The 27,551-nt window shown below is 43.3% G+C and overlaps 2 protein-coding genes and 1 pseudogene across 4 annotated transcripts in view; 2 read left to right on the top strand and 1 right to left on the bottom strand.

Annotated features, from left to right (window-relative positions):
* Nucleotides 1–27,551, bottom strand: part of LOC130296495 (zinc finger protein 605-like) — a 505,889-nt gene that overhangs the window by 189,714 nt on the left and 288,624 nt on the right. The gene's annotated exons all lie outside the window — the stretch shown is intronic.
* Nucleotides 1–27,551, top strand: part of LOC130297364 (zinc finger protein ZFP2-like) — a 322,941-nt pseudogene that overhangs the window by 227,515 nt on the left and 67,875 nt on the right.
* The window catches only part of LOC130296979 (gastrula zinc finger protein XlCGF26.1-like), a 67,785-nt gene that overhangs the window by 12,958 nt on the left and 27,276 nt on the right, over nt 1–27,551 (top strand). The window contains exon 3 of one of the 3 annotated variants that reach the window (XM_056549120.1): nt 3,533–5,762. The exons of 1 other annotated variant lie outside the window; for it this stretch is intronic. In XM_056549120.1, the coding sequence (XP_056405095.1) occupies nt 3,533–4,452 (920 nt within the window). In that variant the 3' untranslated portion in view covers nt 4,453–5,762. Of the gene's footprint in view, nt 1–3,532; nt 5,763–24,126; nt 24,190–27,551 lie in introns of those variants that run through there. One more of the 3 variants, XM_056549115.1, reaches the window with a different exon arrangement.

Raw genomic sequence — 27,551 nt, 5'->3', positions numbered from 1 at the left:
ATCTTAGGGGGATATGGAACATCAGAGTAGATTTTCTAAGCCAGCACTTCATAGATCCGAGGGAATGGACTTTAGCAGATTTAGCATTCTTGTCAATAGTCAGCGCCTGAGACCTACCCCGGAAGAAAAATCACAAAGTGAGACGATTCTTCTCTCTGTATCCCAGAGACTCTCCATTGGCAGTGCAGTGGATGCTTAAGTTCAAGACTGGTCTTTCAGCCTGGGATATGCCTTCCCCCAATAGTCCTAATCCCCAGAGTACTACACAAACTGATGATCCACTCTTGCTGGATCACCCCCTTTTGGCCCAAAAGGAGTTGGTTTCCTCTTCTAAAATCAATTAGTGTGGAAGATCCAATACTGTTCCCTCCTCGTCCAGATCTACTTACCCAGGGTCTGATCCAGCACAGTCAAATCCATATCCTCAGTCTAGCAGTCTGGAAAGCTCCTGCTAGAAAGGAAGGGTTTCTCTGGAAAAGTAATTAACACCCTGCTAGCCAGTCGCAAACCTTCCACCTGTAAGATCTATTCTAAGGTTTGAACAAATACATTTCTTCGTGTGGGTCTTCTTTTTCACTTGACTTTCTTAACATTCCTGATATACTTAATTTTATACAGGATGGCTTTGATCTAGGTCTCTCCAAGTACTTTAAAGGTTCAGGTTTCAGCCCTCAGTGCTCTTTTCCAAATTAAATTAGGAGATTACTTTTTGGTTTCTATGTTTATTAAATTCACTGAAAAACTAGGATTAATAACCTCTGTCCCCCTTGGAACCTTAAAGGGGTACTCCGGCCCTAAGACATCTGATCCCTCATCCAAAGGATAGGGGATAAGATGCCTGGTCGTGGGGGTCCCGCCGCTGCAGCAACCCGCTATCATCAGCCTCCAGAGCAAACATCGCTACAGGTCTGATGAATCACAATGACGGGGCCTGAATATCGTGATGTCACGGCTCCACCACCTCAATGCAAGCCTATGGGAGGGGTGTGTGACAGCCGCAACTCCCCCTCCCATAGGCTTGCATTGAGGAGGTGGAGCCGTGACAATACTCCGGCCCTGTGATCCTGATTCATCAGAGCCAGAGCGATGTTTGCTCCGGAGGCTGATAATAGCTGGGTGCTGCATGAAAGATTGAGGGGGTCCCCAGCAGCGGGACCCCCACGATCAGGCTTTGGATAGGGGATAAGATTTCTTAGGGACAGAGTGCCCCTTTAATGTAGTCCTTGCAGCCCTTACTGAACCTCCCTTTGAGCCATTAGAGTCTCTCTCTATTAAATTCCTTACCTTTTAAAAGCTGTATTTTTGGTAGCAATCACATCTGCACGTAGAGTCAGTGGGATTCAGGCCCTCTCTACCTTACAGCCTTTCTTTACGGTCAGGGATGATAGACCTTAACTTTTCGCCTAAAGTTTCTTCATCATTTCATAGGTCACAGAATATTGTTATACCTTCCTTTTGCTCGGCTCCTAAAAATGACCAGGAAAGATCGTTCAGCTGTTTAGACGTAAGGAGAGCCGTTTTACAGTATGTTGAATCCTCTCGTTCCTGGAGGAAAGCCAAAAAACTTTTCTCCAATTTGCAGGTTCCCAAGGGGAAAAGGGCTTCCAAAAGTTCTATTGCAAGATTGATCCGCATGGCCGTCTCAGAAGCCTATTCATCAAAAGGAAAAGATAACCCTCTTCAATTAAAGGCTCATTCTACCCCTGCAACTTCTTCCTCGTGGGCAGAAAGAGCATCTGCTTCTGTGGAGCAGATTTGTTGTGCAGCCACATGGAAAAATTTACATACGTTTTCCAAACATTATAGATTAGATGTTCTTTCTAATCAGGACATGGCTTTCGAACGCAAGGTCTTGAGTGCTGTGGTCCCTGCCTAAAATACTATTCTTTGGTATTTATCTCATGGTGCTGTCATATAGACGACAGGGGAAATGGTGAATTATACTCACCGATAATTGTATTTCTTGGAAGTCTCCATGACAGCACCCATAGTACCCACCCTTTTTGGTTTACTTTCTTTCTGGTTTGGTCCTTTCGGTGATCACTTTTTCCTTTCTACTCGGTGTTCTTTATAATACACTGGGAATGGAGAGGAAGGGGTGGGGTTTTAAACTCTTAGCATTTTTCCTGTCCCAATTAGGCAAAGGCAATCTCAGGGTGCTGTCATGGAGACTTCCAAGAAATACAATTATCGGTGAGTATAATTCACCATTTTCTACAATGCCTTGAAGGTTCAAGGCCCACAAGATTGACATGTTCAGGTTACTCAGTGGCTGAAACAGTTGTTGGAAATTCCATCGCGTGAACATACCCTAACACACTATATAGTGGAATGCTACACACATAAACAATGTCCCTTATGTAAAAAAAAAAAAAAAATTTACAATTTAATATTATGGAAATATAATTTGTTACCTAAGGGTGACCACAAGACATTGTTCCGTAGACATTGCCACACGAAAGTATCCTGCCGGAGAAGAAAAGGAAAGAACATAGCACAGCTCGCCACCCGGTATGAACAGAATAATAGAGGATCTCGGCAGAAATTGCAGTCGCTGGAGCCGCCTCCCGTGTCGTACAACTTAAGGTAAAGGTTGTCTGGCTCACAGGCATAGAAAATAGTAAAAACTTGACTTTTACTTCATCCATCTAAAAAAATGGTACAAAAAACTAATAAAGTGCATTAAAAAGAACATGCTGACGCATTTCGAGCTACAGCAATCACTTAGTCGTGTTGTTTTTAACGCACTTTATTCGTTTTTTGTTCCATGTTTTTAGATAGATGAAGTAAAAGTCAAGTTTTAACTATTTTCTATGCCTGTAAGCTGGACAACCCTTTCCTTAATTAAGCTATCCTACCAGAGGATGTCCTTGCGTACTGTTTCCAGTAGCCCATAAAATGTAGAAGACGACAATATGCAGGTAGTCCATAAACTTGTCCTGATACTCCCTTACTTGGGAATACAGGGCATGGAATGCACCATGCTTTGGGCTGATGTAGTCGACCGGGTGCACCCAATATCACCTTCTCACACTTCTCTTTCCTCCTTTCACGCAACTGCTGAAGTCGCGCAACAATCATAGTGAAAATCACAAAAATACGCTCAGAGCACTTTCTACATAGGTAAACCACACCTACATTCCTTGGAAATTCAATAAAACAATATACAACTTTATTTCTATAAATTTATTACAAAAAAAAATGTAAAAAAATTTCACCCACCAAACAAAATGAACGTGTTCATTTTTTTTGCGTAATTATAAGCGGACTGCATTGCTGTCAGTAGTGACAGCGCAGAAGCATTTTGTCAGCCGTTGCTCAGATGGAATCTCTGAGCTGAATTCCTGATCGGAATTCCACAATGAGATTCCGTACTGTAAATTACTGTAAATTAAAGGCCCTATTACAGGTGAACATGAAAATAGCTATAGGCTCTTATAAAGCTGCACATAAAAGACTAAATACATTTATATGCAAATTTAAGGTTATATTTCTCAGTAATAATAATAAAAAAAATTCTTATCCTTGGCAGATGACTGTATCAGGAGATCAGAGGAGAATCTTATATCTTCATATTATAAAGCAGATGATGATATCACACAAGATACATATGAAGAACATTCCATTATCCCAGATACACCCTCAGCCCTTCACAGCCAAGATCTGTCATTTTATCTTCTTATGCCAGTCCTGTCCACTGATTCATCGCAGACTGTTATACAAAATAAAAGCCACATTAGGGTTGTTGGACATCAAAAACCTAATAAAGAGGAGAAGCCATTTTCATGTTCAGAATGTGGGAATTGTTTTCATAAAAAATCTAGACTGGTTGAACATCAGAGAACTCATACAGGGGAGAAGCCATTTCCATGCCCAGAATGTGGGAAATGTTTCATTAATAAATCCAATCTTGTTAAACACCAAAGAACTCACACAGGAGAAAAGCCATTTCCTTGTCTAGAATGTGGGAAATGTTTTACTCAACAATCAGCTCTTGTTGGACATCAAAAAACTCACACAGGGGAGAAGCCGTTTTCTTGTTCAGAATGTGGGAAATGTTTTTCTGTGAAATCAAGCCTTGTTGAACATCAAAGAATTCACACTGGGGAGAGACCATATCCATGCCCAGAATGTGGCAAATGTTTTACTCGGAAATCACATGTTGTTTTACATCAAAAAACTCACACAGGGGAGAAGCCTTTTTCATGTCCAGAATGTGGGAAATGTTTTACTCAAAAATCAGCTATTTTTGAACATCAGAAAATTCACACAGGAGAAAAGCCATTTTCATGTTTAGAATGTGGAAAATGTTTTATTCAAAAATCAACTCTTATTGACCATCAAAAAACTCACACAGGAGAGAAGACCTTTTCATGTGACAAATGTATGAAGTATTTTAGGACAAAGTCACATCTAATTGCACATCAAAGATCTCACACAAGAAAAAGATAACATGTTATTTTTAACCCTTTTATGCTCAAGGACGTACTATTAAGTCCTGTAAGCATAAAGGGTGTATGAAGAGGGCACAGCTGAGAGACGCTACTAATAGCCAGCACTGACTATGGCATTTAACCACAACTTCATTGGTGGTTCAGGGGATGGATTGGCCTTCTTAAAGGGGTACTCTGTCGCAAACATCTTATCCCCTATTCTCCTTGCACCTCCTCCCATAGAAGTGAATGGAGGGGGCCAAGGCGGCCGTACCGACAGTCATCGTGCACGGAGCGGTGTCCGCTCCTTGTGCCAGAGATCACGGGGGTCCCGTGATCTAACATCTTGTCCCCTATCCTTTGGATAGGGGATAAAATATTTGCGACAGAGTACCTCTTTAAGTCCTTGGTGAGTGCTTGGACAGTTCTGCTCTTACACTCTGCCATGGGCAGGCTGTACAAGCAGATCGCTGATAAATCATACTAACATAGTTTGTATGGTTGAAAAAAGACTAGAGTAATTCAAGCTCAACCTAAAACCCTACTGTGTTGATCCAGAGGAAGGCAAAAAAAAAAACATGAGGCTGATGCCAATTGCCCCGTGACAGAGGAAATATTCCTTCCCGACCCCAATATGGCATCAGAATAAATCCTTGGATCAACATTCTATCCCCATAAATCTATTATTCATAACCTGTAATATTAAATTTTTCTAGAAAAACATCCAGACCCCTTGAACCTGTTTATTGAGTCAGACATCACAACATCATGGGGAGAGAGTCCCATAGTCTCACTGCTCTTACAGTAAAGAATCTCTACCTGTGATGATGGTAAAACCTTCTTTCCTCTAGATGTAGAAGATGCCCTGTTGTCATGGTTACCGGCCTAGATATAAAAAGATCACTAGAAAGATCCCTGTACTGTCCATTCATATATCTGTACATTGTGATCAGATCCCCCTAAGACGTCTTTTCTCTAAACTAAATAACCCCAAGTGATAACCTGTCTTGGTCCTGTAATCCCCCCTATACCATTATTATCTTTGTCGTCCTCTTCTGCACCCTCTCCAGTTCAGCCATGTCCTTCTTATATACAGGGGCCCAGTACTGTATACAATACTCCATATGTGATCTGACTAGTGATTTATACAGAGGTAGCTATGTCCTTCTTATATACAGGGGCCCAGTACTGTATACAATACTCCATATGTGGTCTGACTAGTGATTTATACAGAGGTAGCTATGTCCTTCTTATATACAGGAGCCCAGTACTGTATACACTACTCCATATGTGGTCTGACTAGTGATTTATACAGAGGTAGCTATGTCCTTCTTATATACAGGGGCCCAGTACTGTATACAATACTCCATATGTGATCTGACTAGTGATTTATACAGAGGTAGCTATGTCCTTCTTATATACAGGGGCCCAGTACTGTACACAATACTCCATATGTGGTCTGACTAATGATTTATACAGAGGTAACTATGTCCTTCTTATATACAGGGGCCCAGTACTGTACACAATACTCCATATGTAGTCTGACTAATGATTTATACAGAGGTAACTATGTCCTTCTTATATACAGGAGCCCAGTACTGTACACAATACTCCATATGTGGTCTGACTAATGATTTATACAAATAAAACTACCGTATTTATCGGGGTATACCACGCACCGGCCTATAACACGCACCCTCATTTTACCAAGGATATTTGGGTAAAAAAATTTTTTACCCAAATATCCATGGTAAAATGAGGGTGCGTGTGTGCGCGTGTATACCCCGATAAACCCCCAGGAAAGGCAGGGGGAGAGAGGCCGTCGCTGCCTGCTTCTCTCCCCTGCCTTTCCTGGGGTCTAGAGCCCTGCTGCCGGCCCTTCTCACCCCCTGGCTATCGCCGCCGCTGCCCGTTCTGTCCCCCTGACTATCGGTGCCGGCGCCGATAGCCAGGGGGAGAGAAGCGGCGCCGACAGCCAGGGGGAGAGAAGGGGCAGCGGCACCCATTGCAGGCGCCGCTGCCACGTTGCCTCCCCCCATCCCCGGTGGCATAATTACCTGGGTCGGGTCCGCGCTGCTGCAGGCCTCCGGCGTGCGTCCCCTGCGTCGTTGCTATGCACGGCGCGGCGCATGACGTCAGTGCGCCGCGCCGTGCAGCGCATAGCAACGATGCCGGGGACGCACGCCGGAGGCCTGCAGCAGCGCGGACCCGACCCAGGTAATTATGCCACCGGGGATGGGGGGAGGCAACGGGGCAGCGGCGCCGGCAATGGGTGCCGCTGCCCGCTCTCTCCCCCTGGCTGTCGGCGCCGCTTCTCTCCCCCTGGCTATCGGCGCCGGCAATGGGGCGCCGGTACCGATAGTCAGGGGGACAGAACGGGCAACGGCGCCGATAGCCAGGGGGAGAGAAGGGCCGGCAGCAGGGCTCTAGACCCCAGGAAAGGCAGGGGGAGAGAAGCGGGCAGCGACGGCCTCTCTCCCCCTGCCTTTCCTGGGGGTGTATCGGCGTATAACACGCACACAGACTTTAGGCTAAAAATTTTAGCCTAAAAAGTGCGTGTTATACGCCGATAAATACGGTATGTCCTTGTCACGTGCCTCTATGCCTCTCTTGAAAATCAATTCAAAGCATTGCAGTAGATTTGAATAAGCAATTTAATGGTTGCTTGTACAAGTTTGCTAGGGGGACTTAAGAAGTGGGAAATTTTTTTCTAAAAAACAAAACCAAAAATAATTGTAAACAAAAACAAACATTTGTTATCACCACATGCAGACATGTCAAAACTATGAAAGTATAATGTTACTGAAACCTCCCAGCATAAATGTAAGTACAAAAACAAAAGAAAGTTGTAGGGGTTTTATTGGTCACATAATCAGATCTAACAAAAAAGTTGAACAAAAGGTAATAAAAAAAAAAATCAGATTTATGCCACAATGGTACAGATAAAAACTACACTTTATAAGGCAAAATATTAGCCCTCATTCAGCTTTGTAGATTGAAAAATTAAAAAGTTATATAGATCAAAAAAGGCACAATAAAGCATATTTTTCTATAAAGCAAAATGTTTTTTTAACCCCTTAATGACCAAGGACGTATATTTACACGTCATATCGGGTCACTCCCAGCATGTATCCAAAGCCTGGACCCGGGGCTAATAGCTCGTGGCAGCGATCGCGGTGCCGCGCGCTATTAACCCTTTAGACGCGTCGTTCAACTTTGAACGCCGCGTCTAAAACGAAAGTGAAAGCTGGCTGATCGGGACCACCGCAGTGAAAATGCGGTGTCCCGATCAGCTGGGACACAAGCGGAGGTCCTCTTACCTTCCTCCGGCGTGTCCCTTCGGCGAGTGATTGCCTGAGATGCAGGCTTGAGCAATCGACCGCCGATAATAAGTAATGGCTTTGCAGTGAACAGTGCTGGCAATCAGTGTGTGCAGTGTTATAGGTCCCTATGGGAGCTATAACACTGCAACAAAAAAGTGTAAAAAAAAAAGTTAATAAATGTGATTTAACCCTTTCATTAATAAAAGTTCAAATCACCCCCCTTTGACCATTAAAAAAAAACAACTTTTAAATAAAATAAATATAAACATATGTGGTATCGCCTTGTGCGTAAATGTCCGAACTATAAAAATATATCACTAATTAAACCGCACGGTCAATGGCGTATGCGCAAAAAAATTCCAAAGTCCAACATAGCGTATTTTTGGTCACTTTTTATATAATGAAAAAATGAATAAAAAGCGATCAAAAAGTCCGATCAATGCAAAAACGTCAGAACACGGCGCAAAAATGAGCCCTCATACCGCCCCATATGTGGAAAAATAAAAAAGTTATAGGGGTCAGAAGATGACAATTTTATACGTATAAATTTTCCTGCATGTAGTTATGATTTTTTCCAGAAGTCCGACAAAATCAAACCTAATATAAGTAGGGGATCATTTTAATCGTATGGACCTACAGAATAAAGATAAGGTGTAAATTTTTACCGAAAAATGTGCTGTATAGAAACGGAAGCCCCCAAAAGTTACAAAATGGCGTTTTTTCTTAAATTTTGTCGCACAATGATTTTTTTTTCTGTTTCGCTGTAGACTTTTGGGTAAAATGACTGATGTCATTACAAAGTAGAATTGGTGGCACAAAAAATAAGCCATGATATGGATTTTAAGGTGCAAAATTGAAAGAGTTATGATTTTTAAAATGAGGAAAAAACGAAAGTGCAAAAAAAAAATGCATCCTTAAGGGGTTAAACATATTCTGGACGTTGCCTGTTTTTACCTTAATGACCGAGCCACATGTTTCTAGTCTACATGTGTCTTTTTATGTGGTAATAATTTTAGAAAGCTTTTACTGGTCCAAGCGATAGTTTTTTTTTCATGATATTTAATACTTTATTTTAGTTGTAAAGTTTTGTTAATACATGCAGCAGATTTGTGAAAAAATTTAATATATATAAAATTGGCAAATGAGCAATTTTCTAGATTTAAAATTCGGGACTTGTAAGAGAAATAGTCATGCCAAATCAATTAGGGCATTAGAAGTCTTGTAATATTATCAGCATATTTCCAAATTTTCAAGGTAATTTTTAAAGGGGTACTCCACTGGAAAATTTTTATTTTAATCAACTGGTGCCAGAAAGTTAAACTGATTTGTAAATTACTTGTATTAAAAAAAATTCGTAATCCTTCCAGTACTTATTAGCTGCTGTATGATCCACAGGAAGTTGTTTTCTTTTTGAATTTCCTTTCTGTCCAACCACAGTGCTCTCTGCTGCCACCTCTGTCCATGTCAGGAACTGTCCAGAGTGGGACCAAATCCCCATAGCAAACCTGTCCTACTCTGGACAGTTCCTGACACTGACAGAGGTGTCAGCAGAGAGCACTGTGGTCAGACAGAAAGGAAATTAAAAAAGAAAACTTCCTGTGGAGCATACAGCAGCTGATAAGTACTGGAAGCGTTAAGATTTTTATATAGAAGTCATTTACAAATCTGTTTAACATTCTGGCGCCAGTTGATTTAAAAAATAATAATAATAATAATAATGTTTTCCAGCGGAAAACAGAAGAAGATGAGTAGAGGGAGGTGAAATAGATATCCAGAAATGGTGTTTGGATTTTCTAGCAGCAGCAGAAATATAGAACAAGAGTAGTTTCTCATGGACCGACCTCACCAGGGATGAGTCCAGGAAGATAACTAAAGGCTTGTAAGTAAAAGAATGGTGGGGGCCCAAGATGTCAAATTGCAGTCTTAGTTAAAGGAGTACTCAGGCCATAGGCAACTTATCCCCATCAGCAGGATAGGGAATAAGTGTCTGACCGCGATCTCCCGTATGGGGACCTGGCACTGCTGCGGCTCCGCATGGCTAATGAGGTCGACAGACACGCCCCCTCTGTTCAGCTCTCTGGAAAAGGCAGGGATGCATGAATGCTGCATCTCCACCTCTCCCATAAAGATACATGGAGGGGGCATGTCCGCTGCTGCATCATGCTGCGGCCGACACGCTTCCTGCATGGTGAGAGCTGCGGCAGAGTCGGGGCCCTGTACAGGAGATTGCGGGGGGTTCCCAGAATTCGAACTCCCCGTGATCAGACACTTATCTACTATTTTGTGGATAGGGGATAAGTTGTATTAGGCTGCAGTACTCCTTTAAGGTGTACAGATGTCTAGATCTGACTACAAAAGGGGCAAGTCTACATAGTCACCCAGTCTGCCAAAGATGAACTATAGGTAGTGGTTTACCCCCTTGGAAGACAGTATTTTGCTTCAAAAGTAAAGAATGGTAAATGCTTAAAGGGGTACTCCACTGCTCCAAACTGTTCCGAAAGCTGGAGCCGAGAGCTTGTGGCATCATAGCCCCGCCCCCTCATGAAGTCACGCCCCACCCCCTTAATGCAAGTCTATGGGAGGGGGTGTGATGGCTGTCACACCCCCTTCCATAGACTTGCATTGAGGGGGCAGGGATTCATGAGGGGGTGGGGCTATCATGTCACGAGCTCTCGGCTCCAGCGTTCGGAACAGTTTGTTCCAAATGCTGAGCAGTGGAGTACCCCTTTAAGGAGAGGAGGTGTCCACACTTGACCCAGGCTTTCCGGGCGCTACTCAAAAAGGGATTATTGCAGACATAAGTGGGCAAATTTGTGTATGTAGAATGTATCAGGAACCAGAGATGTGTCCTGAATGAACTGATAGTCCAAGGAAATGTCAGTATAGACAGAAGAATATGTGACCCAGTCAATTACTATCCGCACCTGGGCCACTAAATTATAGAGTAAGATGTGGGCACCCGGCAGGGTTGCCCCCTCTCACCATTATTATTTGCAATTTTTTGGGGGAAAAAAGAGGTAAGAAAATAATTCTACTATAAGAAGATGATATTGTTCTGTACGTAAAAGATCCAAACAGCAAAGTACCTAAATTAATTTAGTTTAGTTAACCCCTTAAGGACTGAGCGTTTTTCCATTTTTGCACTTTAGTTTTTTCCTCCTTACCTTTTAAAAATCATAACCCTTTCAATTTTGCACTTAAAAATCCATATTATGGCTTCTTTTTTTTTGCGCCACCAATTCTACTTTGTAATGACGTCAGTCATTTTACCCAAAAATCTACAGCAAAACGGGAAAAAAAAAATTGTGCGACTAAATTGAAGAAAAAACACCATTTTGTAAATTTTGGGGGCTTCGGTTTCTACGCAGTACATTTTTCGGTAAAAATGACACCTTCTCTTTATTCTGTAGGTCCATACGGTTAAAATGATCCCCTACTTATATAGGTTTGATTTTGTCGCACTTCTGAAAAAATCATAACTACATGCAGGAAAATTTATATGTTTAAAATTGTCATCTTCTGACCCCTATAACTTTTTTTTTTCTGCATACGGGGCAGTATGAGAGCTCATTTTTGGCGCCGTGATCTGAAGTTTTTAGCGGTACCATTTATGTATTGATCAGACTTTTTGATCGCTTTTTATTAATTTTTTTTATTATATAAAAAGTGACCAAAAATGCGCTATTTTGGACTTTGGAATTTTTTTGCGCATACGCCATTGACCGTGCGGGTTAATTAATGATATATTTTTAGAATTTGGACATTTCTTGGAGGGGTTAAACGATCTTTATTCACTTTTTTTTTTGCAATGTTATAGCCCCCTCTAGTGGCTATAATACTGCACACACTGATCTTTTACATTGATCATTGTTATCCCATAGGATAACATTGATCAATGATTCTGCCACTTGACTGCTAATGCCTGGATCTCAGGCACGGAGCAGTCATTCGGCGATCAGACTCGCAGGAGGAAGGTAGGGACCCTCCTCGTGTCCTACAGCTGTTCGGGACGCCGTGATTTCACCGCCGCGGTCCCGAACAGCCCACTGAGCTAGCCAGGAGCAGTTTAGTTTCACTTTAGACGTGGCGATCAACTTTGAACGCCATGTCTAAAGGGCCCCTGGCCGTACAGGTAAGCCCTGCGTCCTTAAGAGGTTAAAGACTTTGGTACTTATTTGGGACTGAGTATTAATTGGTCGAAGTCTTCATTAATACCATTGGGGGCCACTATAGGGGATAGTGTGGGTGAGTTAAAGGTGGTAGGAGAACGAGATGGAATTGCCTATGTGGGAGTGAAAATAACAGCGAAAGCAAAGGATTATGGGACATTGAATATTAGACCCATGATTAGGAAGGTAGAGGAGAAAGTCAGGATTTGGAATATATGATTCTGCTCATGATAATTGGGCAATGTAATTACCCCCTGACCTATGTGGGGTAATTTTTTCCAACCCAAAAAAATTTGAGTCTTGATTGGATTTTTTAGGCTTTTCTTTAAAATGCAGAGACAAGATTGTCCCTCAAAACCCCTTTATATCTTATAAAGATGCTCTCTTATATGTACATTAAGTTGTTGTTTTGTTCGACCAACATATTTTTTCACATCGGCATTTCAACCCATAAACGATGCCCCTTGTCTTACAATTTATGTGCTCAGTGTTTGGAAAAAACTGTTCTGAACGCTGGAGCCAGGAGCTCGTGACATCATAGCCCCGCCCCCTCATGAGGTCACGAGGGGGTGGGGCTATGACCACACGAGCTCCCGGCGCCATCTCCAGCGTTCGGAACAATTTGTTCAAAACGATGAGCAGCGGAGTACTCCTTTAAATATAATTTGCTTAATAATTTGGAACAGGGTGTAAATAATTTCACAAAGCAGACATTTAGACATAAGAGATGTTTTTTAATATATATATATATATATATATATAAAAAGCAAAATCATCGGTAGTTGCAGTATCTTGTAATACCTTTTTTATTGGACTAACAAGATTTTGTAGAGACAAGCTTTCGGGATTCCTCCCTTTATCAAGTCAAAATCTTGTTAGTCCAATAAAAAAGGTATTACAAGATACTGCAACTACCGATGATTTTGCTTTTTGCATCACTGGACTAATACGGCTACTCCTAACTAATCTATATATATATATATATATATATATATATATATACAGTGGTCCCTCAACATACGATGGTAATCCGTTCCAAATGAACCATCGTTTGTTGAAACCATCGTATGTTGAGGGATCCGTGCAATGTAAAGTATAGGATGTTATACTCACCTGTCCCCGCCGCTCCGGACCGTCACCGCTGCCCTGGATGTCGCCCTCCATCGCTGTCGCCGCATCCCTAGGGTGTCCCCGACGCCACGGATGTCTCTGCTTCCCCGGGATCCTCACTCTCCGTCGCCGCCATCACGTCACTACGCACGCCGCTCCTATTGGATGACGGGACGGCGTGCGTGGCGATGTGATGACGATGAAGGGGAGCGCCGGTGATGGAGGGGCTCCCGATGAGGACGCTCTGAAGCCGGAGGACAGGTAAGAGACCATCACCGGGGCACCGTAAATGGCTATCCAGCGGCAGCTGAAGCAGTCTGCGCTGCCAGATAGCCGTTTATGCGATGGCCATGTCGGGACCATCGTAGGTCGGGGGGGGGGGGGGGTCACTGTATGTATGTGTATATATATATATATATATATATATAAAGTTATTACACTTTGACACTATTCAGCATGTTCCTCACTAGTTTGGAGCCTTGGCATCAAATAGGCGCATACCCCCTTACAAGGAGTCTTCCAAATACATAAAAAAAAACTATTGATACTGTATTCATGTGAGGTGGAGCTGAATACACACACGACATCCCAACACCACCTCTCTGTCTTGAAGAACTTGACAGAGAACAATGAACGTGTTCAGAGAGATAGGTAATCTCACAAAATAATCTAGAAATCAAGTCTCATTGGGACTGATAACTGAACCATAGAGCCCATCAGACTCACCCCTCATAAACATATATGTTGTCTAAATGAAATGTATATATTCTCTTATCCCTCAAGTTACTGTTTTTAATACGGAAGTTCCAATACTCTACAAAGATTTGGGTATACATTACAATCCCTCTTCCTAACAACTAACTTAAACCTGTTCTCATCAGCGGAGGCAGCCAGGACCCACGGCTAATGGTGGGCACCGCTGATTGGGCTGATACCCGGCATTAACCCCTTAGACGCCACGGTCAAAGTTGATTGTGGCGTCTAGAACAAAACTAAAACTGTCCCGGCAGCTCAGCGAAGCTGATCGGGACTATGGCAACATAATCGTGATGTCCCAATCAGCTTACTGGATGACAGGAGGGTCCTCACCTGCCTCCTGGTCATCTGATCAGCGATCTACTGCTCCAAGCTTGCTCAGCAGAGCAGCTGGCATAGCATTGATCAGTATATGCAATCAGAAGATTGGATGGTATAGTCCCCTATGGGGGCTTAACCTCTTAAGGACCAATGACGTCCTGGGACGTCATGGCACCCTGGGCCTTAAGGACCAATGACGTCCCACGACGTCATGGCCTTTTCCGGTCCCTGCCGCTCGCCGGGCAGAGATCGGAACTGGATGCCTGCTGAAATCCTTCAGCAGGCATCCAGGGCAAACGCCGAGGGGGGCCATGTAGGCCCCCCATGTCGGCGATCGCCGCAAATCGCAAGGGAAATCGCCCTTGCGATCTGCGGCGATACCGGGCTGATCGGGTCTCTGGGACCCGACCGCCTGGTAATTTTGCATGATCCCGGCTGTCACAGACAGCCAGGACCATGCTAAAGCATAGGAGCGAGGTGGCAAGCCGGCCACCTCCTCCGATCCCCTGCGATCCGTCGGTTAGTTAACCGACCAATCGCAGGGGGGGGGGGGCGGTTACTTCCTCCCGCCCTGCCCGGCCCCTGAAAGTCCGGAGAGGACGGGAGGAAGACCGGAGGACGCGGCGGGGAACGGGGGAGTGCTGGGGACCGGCCCCGGTACTTACCTCGTCCCTGAAGACCCGGATCCCTGCGATGAAGATGGCGGCGGCGGCGACAGGTGAGTTGATCTTCAGCCGTGGTCGGGCCCTTTACAGCAATGCACGTCGCCGTAAAGCGACATGCATTGCTGTATTGGGACCCTGTATACTATAACTCCCAGCATGCCCAGACAGCCCTTGGTGTCTGTGCATGCTGGGAGTTGTAGTTTTGCAACATCTGGAGGTCCACAGTTTGGAGACCACTGTGCCCTTCCAGATGTTGCAAAACTACACATCCTCAGCATGCCCTTACTGTCCAGGCATGCTGGGAGTTGTAGTTCTGTAACATCTGGCCCTTCAGATGTTGCAGAACTACAACTCCCAGCATGCCTGGACAGTTTGGGCATACTGGGAGTTGTAGTTTTGCAATATCTGGAAGGGCACAGATTGGGAACCACTGTATTAGTGGTCTACAAACTGTAGTCCTCCAGATGTTGCAAAACTACAACTCCAAGCATGCTGGGACTTGTAGTTCGGCAACATCTGGCTCTAAAGATGTTGCCGAACTACTACTTCCAGCATGCCTGAGAATGCTGGGAGTTGTAGTTTTGCAACAACAGGAGGCACACTGGTTGGGAAACATTGTCTGTTTCCTAACTCAGTGTTTCCCAACCCGTGTGCCTCCAGCTGTTGCAAAACTATAACTACCAGCATGCACTGATAGACTGTGCATGCTGGGAGTTGTAGTTTTGCAACAGCTGGAGGTTCCCTCCCCCCTGTGAATGTACAGGATACATTCACATGGGCAGGGGGCTTACAGTGAGTATCAGGCTGCAAGTTTGCAATGCAGCAAATGTGGTGCGGCAGCTCAAACTCGCAGCGGGAAACTTGCTGTAACCCCCCGCCCATGTGACTGTACCCTAAAAACACTACACTAACACAAAATAAAATAAAAAGTAAAAAACATTACATATACACATACCCCTACACAGCCCCCCTCCCCTCCCCAATAAAAATGAAAAACGTCTGGTACTCCACTGTTTTCAAAATGGAGCCTCCAGCTGTTGCAAAACAACAACTCCCAGTATTGCCGGACAGCCGTTGACTGTCCAGGCATGCTGGGAGTTTTGCAACAGCTGGAGACACCCTGTTTGGGAATCACTGGCGTAGAATACCCCTATGCAAATTCAGGCCTCAAATGCACATGGCGCTCTCACTTCGGAGCCCTGTCGTATTTCAAGGCAACAGTTTAGGGTCACATATGGGGTATCGCCCTACTCGGGAGAAATAGCCTAACAAATTTTGGGGGGCTTTTTCTCCTTTCACCCCTTATGAAAAGGTGAAGTTGGGGTCTACACCAGCATGTTAGTGTAAAAAAATAAATTTTTTACACTAACATGCTGGTGTTGCCCCATACTTTTCATTTTGACAAGAGGTAAAAGGGAAAAAATTTGTAATGCAGTTTCTCCTGACTACGGAGATACCCCATATGTGGGCGCAAAGTGCTCTGGGGGCGCACAACAAGGCCCAGAAGGGAGAGTGCACCATGTACATTTGAGGTGATTTTCACAGGGGTGGCTGATTGTTACAGCGGTTTTGACAAACGCAAAAAAAAAAAACCCACATGTGACCCCATTTCGGAAACTACACCCCTCACGGAATGTAATGAGGGGTGCAGTGAGAATTTACACCCCACTGGTGTCTGACAGATCTTTGGAACAGTGGGCTGTGCAAATTAAAAATGTTGTACAGCCCACTGTTCCAAAGATCTGACAGACACCAGTGGGGGGTAAATGCTCACTGTACCCCTTGTTACGTTCCTCAAGGGGTCTAGTTTCCAAAATGGTATGCCATGTGGGGGTTATTTTGCTGTCCTGGCACCATAGGGGCTTCCTAAATGCGACATGCCCCCCGAGCAAAATTTGCTCTCAAAAAGCCAAATATGACTCCTTCTCTTCTGAGCATTGTAGTTCGCCCATAGTGCACTTCAGGTCAACTTATGGGGTACCTCCATACTCAGAAGAGATGGGGTTACAAATTTTGGGGGGTATTTTCTGCTATTAACCCTTGCATAAATGTGAAATTTGGGGGGAAACACACATTTTAGTGAAATTTTTTAAAACATTTTTTACATATGCAAAAGTCGTGAAACACCTGTCGGGTATTAAGGCTCACTTTATTCCTTGTTACGTTCCTCAAGGGGTCTTGTTTCCAAAATGGTATGCCATGTGGGTATTTTTTGCTGTCCTGGCACCATAGGGGCTTCCTAAATGCAACATGCCCCCCAAAAACCATTTCAGAAAAACGTACTCTCCAAAATCTCCTTGTCGCTCCTTCGCTTCTGAGCCCTCTACTGCGCCCGCTGAACACTTTACATAGACATATGAGGTATGTGCTTACTCGAGACACATTGGGCTACAAATATAAATATAAATGTTCTCCTTTTACCCCTTGTAAAAATTCAAAAATTGGGTCTACAAGAACATGCGAGTGTAAAAAATGAAGATTGTGAATTTTCTCCTTCACTTTGCTGCTATTCCTGTGAAACACCTAAAGGGTTAAAATGCTGACTGAATGTCATTTTGAATACTTTGGGGGCTGCAGTTTTTATAATGGGGTCATTTGTGGGGTATTTCTAATATGAAGACCCTTCAAATCCACTTCAAACCTGAACTGGTCCCTGAAAAATTGTGATTTTGGAAATTTTGTGAAAAATTGGAAAATTGCTGCTGAACTTTGAAGCCCTCTGGTGTCTTCCAAAAGTAAAAACACGTACATTTTATGATGCAAACATAAAGTAGATATATTGTATATGTGAATAAAAAAAAAATGATTTGGAATATCCATTTTCCTTACAAGCAGAGAGCTTCAAAGTTAGAAAAATGCTAAATTTTCAATTTTTTCATCAAATTTTGGAATTTTTCACTAAGAAACGATGCAAGTATCGACAAAATTTTACCAATAACATAAAGTAGAATATGTCACAAAAAAACAATCTCGGAATCAGAATGATAGGTTAAAGCATTCCAGAGTTATTAATGTTTAAAGTGACAGTGGTCAGATGTTCAAAAAACGCTCTGGTCCTAAGGTGTAAAATGGCCTGGTCCTTAAGGGGTTAAAGGGGTAGTCCAGTGGTGCAAAACGTATCCCCTATCCTAAGGATAGTGGATAAGTTTGAGATCGCGGGGGGTCCGACCGCTGGGGCCCCCCCGCGATCTCCCTGTACGGGGGCCAGGCTCGGTGGCCAGATAGCGCGTGTGGACCACCGCACGAATCAGCGGCCGACACGCCTCCTCACTACAACTCAACGGGAGAGCCGGAGATTGCCCAAGGCAACGCTCCGGCTCTGCCATAAAGTTGTATTGAGGGGGCGTGCCTGCCGCCGCTCCGTGAGGTGGTCAACGCGCCGCCATCCCACGGGCTGTCGGGGCCCCGTACAGGAGATCGCGGGGAGCCCCAGCGTTCTGACCCCCCGTGATCTCAAACTTATCCCCTATTCTTAGGGTAGGGGATAAGTTTTTCACCACTGGATATCTCCTTTAAAAAAAAAAAAAAAAAGTTTGTTAACCCCCTTCCCTATTAAAAGTTTAAATCACCCTCCTTTTCCCATTTTTTCAAATAAAATAATGTAATAAAGAATAAAAATAATCATATGTGGTACCGCCACGTGCGTTAATGTCAGTACTATAAAAATATAAGGTTAGCTAAACTGCACGGTCGATGGCGTACATGTAGAAAAATATCAAAGTCCAAAATTGTGCGTTTTTTGGTCACTTCGTATACCATAAAAATATTAATAAAAAGTGATCAGAAAGTCCCATCAAAACAAAAATAGTACCGATAAAAACTACAGATGACGGCGCAAAAAATCAGCCCTCATCCTGCCTCATATACAGAAAAATAAAAAAGTTATAGGGGGTCAGAAGATCACAATGTTGAACATACTAATTTTGGTGCATGTAGTTTATCATTTTTTTAAGCATTAAAATGAAAGAAAACCCATATAAATTGTGTATCCTTGTAACTGTATGGATCTACAGAAGAAAGATAAAGTTCACTGCGTAGAAACGGGAGCCCTCAAAATTTACACAACGCGTTTTTTTTTTTAATGCAAAAAATGGATTACTCAGTCCTCAGCATAACCACTCCAAAAAAGTACAGTGGATATGTGGTCTAGTATGGAAAAGAATTGTAAACTTCCTGACCAATATAATAATAAAAATTGTTTAATACTAAAAAAATTTGACAATGTTAAAATTGTAGAAAATAAATAAAAAAAATTCACTGCCGCAGGGCCCTACAGTTGCATATTAATTTAAACAAAGATTATTGTATGAATTGTATCACCGATTGAACCTTGGAGAGTATAACTAGATGGATAGTAGTATTTTCACTATAATCAATCATGTAAACAGTGTTTGAACATGCACATGCTACACAATGTGACGAAATAAAAATGTAAAAGGAAAAATAGCAATATGTCTAGATGGATAGTTGAAACAACTGTAGCAGTGAACTGTAGAGTCCTTAAAGGGGTATTCCGGGATTTTTTTTTATGTGACTATGCTACAGGGGCTGTAAAGTTAGTGTAGTTCATAATATAGTGTCTGTACCTGTGTGTGACGGTTTTCTCACAATTCTTCTGTGATTTTCATCCCAATATTTATTTTTACCAGCATACAAAATGACTGTTGTCTCAGATTTTTCCCAGCTTGCAATGCGGTCGAGACCTGACTCACTAGTCAGCTGATGACAGGGAGCCTGTCTGCTTCAATGGGTGGAGAGAGCAATCTGCAAGCAATGCAACAGCTGGAGGCACTCTGATTGAAGATCACAGGTCTGCAGCTCATTTGGGTGGGGTGGCTGATGTGTGGGAGGGAGGAAAATGGTATCATTGGATTTGTAGGCAAACAAGAAAACTTAAAACAGGAAATACAAGTTCAGAGAAAGCTAGCCACAGTGTTATGGTAATCTCACAGCATAGCCTTCTGGATCTGGCCTTAAGGTCCGGGTAGAGTGAAGGCCGAGGTGCACAAGTGCCCTGGGAGTGGTGACCCCAGGGTGGCGGAATTCACTTGGGATTGGCAACCCCACTTGAAGGAAAGCACATAGCACGCACTATTTCTCTCCCTCTTCTGGGCACTCACACTTAATATCCCGGCCTTCCGGCTAGGATCGGGGAATTTTTATAGATCCGGTTGGATGTCCGGGCAGTATTACACACTGCGCACATCCACTTATTTATTTATTTATTTATTTATTTTTGTCACTGTGTCCACTTTTTGTGTTCGTTTTGTCCACTAGGATTTGGTAAGGTGCGGTAGCCCTTCTGGGTGTCCCTCCTGCCGGTCTAGGGGAGGTGTGTGTGGCCATGAGGTTCCTCACCTCCCTGCTATACCCCGTGGCATCCTGTTTCGGCAGGATGCCAAACCGGTTTTACTGGTTCCTTGGTGACAACCTGGTTAACACCTAGTTGTCTGCCGGGAACACTTTCGGTCCCTGGGTAGCGAAGGGAACATCGTACCTGGAACCTTGCAGGTGCCATTTGGCCCAGAGGCGAAGGGTTTGGTTTGTTGGGGGGCCTCTCTCCTTCTGGAGAAGGGCTTGCGATAGACCGCATCCTCGTGCACGTTTTTTTGTGTGAACACTTGCACTTTTTACTTGCACTTGGGTGATTTCAGAGCACGTACCTTGGCTTTCAATAAAAAAAAAATAAAAAAAAAAATAAAAATAAATCTCACAGCATAGCCATTTAGCCCCAAGACAAGCGCAGATCCTTCCAAAGCATGTCCATTACTGTCTACCAGGTACGTACTAAAATCACCTTATGGTGGATAACCCCTTTAAAGGGTTAAACCCCCAAAAGATAATTACCTTTAATTAACAACCCAGCCAAAAAAAGGCAAAACCCCCACACACCTTCACCTACATAGGTGAACTCTACCGTGTACACATACAGCTCAACTACATGTACATTGCACATATACAGCTCTAATGTGTACACATACAGCTCAGCTACATGTACATTACACATATACAGCACTACTGTGTACACATACAGCTCAGCTACATGTACATTACACATATACAGCACTACTGTGTACACATACAGCTCAGCTACATGTACATTACACATATACAGCTCTACTGTGTACACATACAGCTCAGCTACATGTACATTACACATATATAGCTCTACTGTGTACACATACAGCTCAGCTACATGCACATTACACATATACAGCTCTACTGTGTACACATACAGCTCAGCTACATGCACATTACACATATACAGCTCTGTGTACACATACAGCTCAGCTACATGTACATTACACATATACAGCTCTACTGTGTACACATACAGCTCAGCTACATGCACATTACATATATACAGCTCTACTGTGTACACATACAGCTCAGCTACATGCACATTACACATATACAGCTCTACTGTGTACACATACAGCTCAGCTACATGTACATTACACATATACAGCTCTACTGTGTACACATACAGCTCAGCTACATGTACATTACACATATACAGCTCTACTGTGTACACATATGGCTCAGCTACATGTACATTACACATATACAGCTCTACTGTGTACACATACAGCTCAACTACATGTACATTATACATATACAGCTCTAATGTGTACACATACAGCTCAGCTACATGTACATTACACATATACAGCTCTACTGTGTACACATACAGCTCATCTACATGTACATTACACATATACAGCTCTACTGTGTACACATACAGCTCAACTACATGTACATTATACATATACAGCTCTAATGTGTACACATACAGCTCAGCTACATGTACATTACACATATACAGCTCTCCTGTGTACACATACAGCTCAGCTACATGTACATTACACATATACAGCTCTACTGTGTACACATACAGCTCAGCTACATGTACATTACACATATACAGCTCTACTGTGTACACATACAGCTCAGCTACATGTACATTACACATATACAGCTCTACTGTGTACACATACAGCTCAGCTACATGTACATTACACATATACAGCACTACTGTGTACACATACAGCTCAGCTACATGCACATTACACATATACAGCTCTACTGTGTACACATACAGCTCAGCTACATGCACATTACACATATACAGCTCTACTGTGTACACATACAGCTCAGCTACATGCACATTACACATATACAGCTCTACTGTGTACACATACAGCTCAGCTACATGCACATTACATATATACAGCTCTACTGTGTACACATACAGCTCAGCTACATGCACATTACACATATACAGCTCTACTGTGTACACATACAGCTCAGCTACATGCACATTACACATATACACCTCTACTGTGTACACATACAGCTCAGCTACATGTACATTACACATATACAGCTCTACTGTGTACACATACAGCTCAGCTACATGCACATTACACATATACAGCTCTACTGTGTACACATACAGCTCAGCTACATGCACATTACACATATACAGCTCTACTGTGTACACATACAGCTCAGCTACATGTACATTACACATATACAGCTCTACTGTGTACACATACAGCTCAGCTACATGTACATTACACATATACAGCTCTACTGTGTACACATACAGCTCAGCTACATGTACATTACACATATACAGCTCTACTGTGTACACATACAGCTCAGCTACATGTACATTACACATATACAGCTCTACTGTGTACACATACAGCTCAGCTACATGCACATTACACATATACAGCTCTACTGTGTACACATCCAGCTCAGCTACATGTACATTACACATATACAGCTCTACTGTGTACACATACAGCTCAGCTACATGTACATTACACATATACAGCTCTACTGTGTACACATACAGCTCAGCTACATGTACATTACACATATACAGCACTACTGTGTACACATACAGCTCAGCTACATGTGCATTACACCTATACAGCACTACTGTGTACACATACAGCTCAGCTACATGCACATTACACATATACAGCTCTACTGTGTACACATGCAGCTCAGCTACATGTACATTACACCTATACAGCTCTACTGTGTACACATGCAGCTCAGCTACATGCACATTACACATATACAGCTCTACTGTGAACACATACAGCTCAGCTACATGTACATTACACATATACAGCTCTACTGTGTACACATACAGCTCAGCTACATATACATTACACATATACAGCTCTGTGTACACATACAGCTCAGCTACATGCACATTACACATATACAGCTCTACTGTGTACACATACAGCTCAGCTACATGTACATTACACATATACAGCACTACTGTGTACACATACAGCTCAGCTACATGTACATTACACACATACAGCTCTACTGTGTACACATACAGCTCAGCTACATGTACATTACACATATACAGCTTTACTGTGTACACATACAGCTCAGCTACATGTACATTACACATATACAGCTCTACTGTGTACACATACAGCTCAGCTACATGTACATTACACATATACAGCTCTACTGTGTACACATACAGCTCAGCTACATGTACATTACACATATACAGCACTACTGTGTACACATACAGCTCAGCTACATGCACATTACACATATACAGCTCTACTGTGTACACATACAGCTCAGCTACATGCACATTACACATATACAGCTCTACTGTGTACACATACAGCACAGCTACATGTACATTACACATATACAGCTCTACTGTGTACACATACAGCTCAGCTACATGTACATTACACATATACAGCTCTACTGTGTACACATACAGCTCAACTACATGTACATTACACATATACAGCTCTACTGTGTACACATACAGCTCAGCTACATGTACGTTACACATATACAGCTCTACTGTGTACACATACAGCTCAGCTACATGTACATTACACATATACAGCTCTACTGTGTACACATACAGCTCAGCTACATGCACATTACACATATACAGCTCTACTGTGTACACATACAGCTCAGCTACATGTACATTACACATATACAGCTCTACTGTGTACACATACAGCTCAGCTACATGTACATTACACATATACAGCTCTACTGTGTACACATACAGCTCAGCTACATGCACATTACACATATACAGCTCTACTGTGTACACATACAGCTCAGCTACATGCACATTACACATATACAGCTCTACTGTGTACACATACAGCTCAGCTACATGCACATTACACATATACAGCACTACTGTGTACACATACAGCTCAGCTACATGTACATTACACATAGCTCTGCAGCAGACATATGTCCTGCATACACTGAGTCATGTGACTCCTCCTCTTTCTCCATGTGACTGATCACATGGCTGTGACATCATCGCAGGTCCTGTACAAAAAGAAAATGAGCTGGCTAGGAAATAGCATCTACCGTGGAGGTATGTGTATATAAATTTTTGAGTGTGCGTCTTGCGGTTCTAATAGTTACTGGTAAGGCTGGGTTCACACCACGTTTTTCAAATACGGTAACCGTATACGGTTTTCCGCAAAAAAACGTATACGACCGTATCCGAAACCGTATGCATAGAGAATGCATTGTAAACCGTATTCCAAATGTTGTGTACGGTTGCATCCGTTTTGCCTCGGATACGGTTTTGCCGATTTTTCAACCTTAGAGAACCGTACACAGAATTTCAGATTACGGTTGAACACGGTTTTTCTAATCCGTTTTTGGAGTTGACACATGCGCAAAGTGGAATTTCAATAGAACAACAATAACTTTATTAAATTGCTGGAAAACTAATTCCAACAAAATAGCAAAACCGTTGGCAAAAACTGATGCAAACGGATAGAACCGTACGGGGGAAAACCGTATACGTTTTAATTTGGAGTCATACGGTTGTATACAGTTATATACGGTTTTTGCCATACGTTTTTTAGCGGAAAACCGTATACGGTAACCGTATATGAAAAACGTGGTGTGAACCCAGCCTTATTGTGATTTTGGTCTCTGTAGTTACTGGTTATTGTGGTTCCGGTCTCTGTAGTTACTGGTTATTGTGGTTCCGGTCTCTGTAGTTACTGGTTATTGTGGTTCTGGTCTCTGTAGTTACTGGTTATTGTGGTTCTGGTCTCTGTAGTTACTGGTTATTGTGGTTCTGGTCTCTGTAGTTACTGGTTACTGTGGTTCCGGTCTCTGTAGTTACTGGTTATTGTGGTTCCGGTCTCTGTAGTTACTGGTTATTGTGGTTCCGCTCTCTGTAGTTACTGGTTATTGTGGTTCTGGTCTCTGTAGTTACTGGTTATTGTGGTTCCGGTCTCTGTAGTTACTGGTTATTGTGGTTCCGGTCTCTGTAGTTACTGGTTATTGTGGTTCCGGTCTCTGTAGTTACTGGTTATTGTGGTTCTGGTCTCTGTAGTTACTGGTTATTGTGGTTCCGGTCTCTGTAGTTACTGGTTATTGTGGTTCTGGTCTCTGTAGTTACTGGTTATTGTGGTTCCGGTCTCTGTAGTTACTGGCTATTGTGGTTCCACTCTCTGTAGTTACTGGTTATTGTGGTTCCGGTCTCTGTAGTTACTGGTTATTGTGGTTCTGCTCTCTGTAGTTACTGGTTATTGTGGTTCCGGTCTCTGTAGTTACTGGTTATTGTGGTTCTGGTCTCTGTAGTTACTGGTTATTGTGGTTCCGGTCTCTGTAGTTACTGGCTATTGTGGTTCCACTCTCTGTAGTTACTGGTTATTGTGGTTCCGGTCTCTGTAGTTACTGGTTATTGTGGTTCCGCTCTCTGTAGTTACTGGTTATTGTGGTTCCGCTCTCTGTAGTTACTGGTTATTGTGGTTCCGCTCTCTGTAGTTACTGGTTATTGTGGTTCCGCTCTCTGTAGTTACTGGTTATTGTGGTTCCGCTCTCTGTAGTTACTGGTTATTGTGGTTCCGCTCTCTGTAGTTACTGGTTATTGTGGTTCCGCTCTCTGTAGTTACTGGTTATTGTGGTTCCGCTCTCTGTAGTTACTGGTTATTGTGGTTCCGCTCTCTGTAGTTACTGGTTATTGTGGTTCCGCTCTCTGTAGTTACTGGTTATTGTGGTTCCGCTCTCTGTAGTTACTGGTTATTGTGGTTCCGCTCTCTGTAGTTACTGGTTATTGTGGTTCCGCTCTCTGTAGTTACTGGTTATTGCGGTTCCGCTCTCTGTAGTTACTGGTTATTGCGGTTCCGCTCTCTGTAGTTACTGGTTATTGCGGTTCCGCTCTCTGTAGTTACTGGTTATTGCGGTTCCGCTCTCTGTAGTTACTGGTTATTGCGGTTCCGCTCTCTGTAGTTACTGGTTATTGCGGTTCCGCTCTCTGTAGTTACTGGTTATTGCGGTTCCGCTCTCTGTAGTTACTGGTTATTGTGGTTCCGGTCTCTGTACTTACTGGTTATTGTGGTTCCGGTCTCTGTACTTACTGGTTATTGTGGTTCCGGTCTCTGTACTTACTGGTTATTGTGGTTCCGGTCTCTGTAGTTACTGGTTATTGTGGTTCCGGTCTCTGTACTTACTGGTTATTGTGGTTCCGGTCTCTGTACTTACTGGTTATTGTGGTTCCGGTCTCTGTACTTACTGGTTATTGTGGTTCCTGTAGTTACTGGTTATTGTGGTTCCGCTCTCTGTAGTTACTGGTTATTGTGGTTCCGCTCTCTGTAGTTACTGGTTATTGTGGTTCCGCTCTCTGTACTTACTGGTTATTGGGGTTCCGGTCTCTGTACTTACTGGTTATTGGGGTTCCGCTCTCTGTAGTTACTGGTTATTGGGGTTCCGCTCTCTGTAGTTACTGGTTATTGGGGTTCCGCTCTCTGTAGTTACTGGTTATTGGGGTTCCGCTCTCTGTAGTTACTGGTTATTGGGGTTCCGCTCTCTGTAGTTACTGGTTATTGGGGTTCCGCTCTCTGTAGTTACTGGTTTTTGTGGTTCCGCTCTCTGTAGTTACTGGTTATTGTGGTTCCGCTCTCTGTAGTTACTGGTTATTGTGGTTCCGCTCTCTGTAGTTACTGGTTATTGTGGTTCCGCTCTCTGTAGTTACTGGTTATTGTGGTTCCGCTCTCTGTAGTTACTGGTTATTGTGGTTCCGCTCTCTGTAGTTACTGGTTAAATTATACAGTAATGGAGGGGTCTGGTGATGACTGGAGAGGTGACACTGCTGGGACATTATACAGTAATGGAGGGGTCTGGTGATGACTTGAGGTGACCCTGCTGGGAATGCTGGGACATTATACAGTAATGGAGGGGTCTGGTGATGACTGGAGAGGTGACACTGCTGGGACATTATACAGTAATGGAGGGGTCTGGTGATGACTGGAGAGGTGACACTGCTGGGACATTATACAGTAATGGAGGGGTCTGGTGATGACTGGAGAGGTGACACTGCTGGGACATTATACAGTAATGGAGGGGTCTGGTGATGACTGGAGAGGTGACACTGCTGGGAATGCTGGGACATTATACAGTAATGGAGGGGTCTGGTGATGATTGGAGAGGTGACACTGCTGGGAATGCTGGGACATTATACAGTAATGGAGGGGTCTGGTGATGACTGGAGAGGTGACACTGCTGGGAATGCTGGGACATTATACAGTAATGGAGGGGTCTGGTGATGACTGGAGAGGTGACACTGCTGGGACATTATACAGTAATGGAGGGGTCTGGTGATGACTGGAGAGGTGACACTGCTGGGACATTATACAGTAATGGAGGGGTCTGGTGATGACTGGAGAGGTGACACTGCTGGGACATTATACAGTAATGGAGGGGTCTGGTGATGAC

Source organism: Hyla sarda, chromosome 1 (genome assembly GCF_029499605.1).
Source record: "Hyla sarda isolate aHylSar1 chromosome 1, aHylSar1.hap1, whole genome shotgun sequence".
In the NCBI taxonomy this organism is placed as follows: domain Eukaryota; kingdom Metazoa; phylum Chordata; class Amphibia; order Anura; family Hylidae; genus Hyla; species Hyla sarda.
The sequence above is the reverse complement of the archived record's forward strand: the minus strand, read 5'-3'. Positions and strand labels throughout refer to the sequence as shown.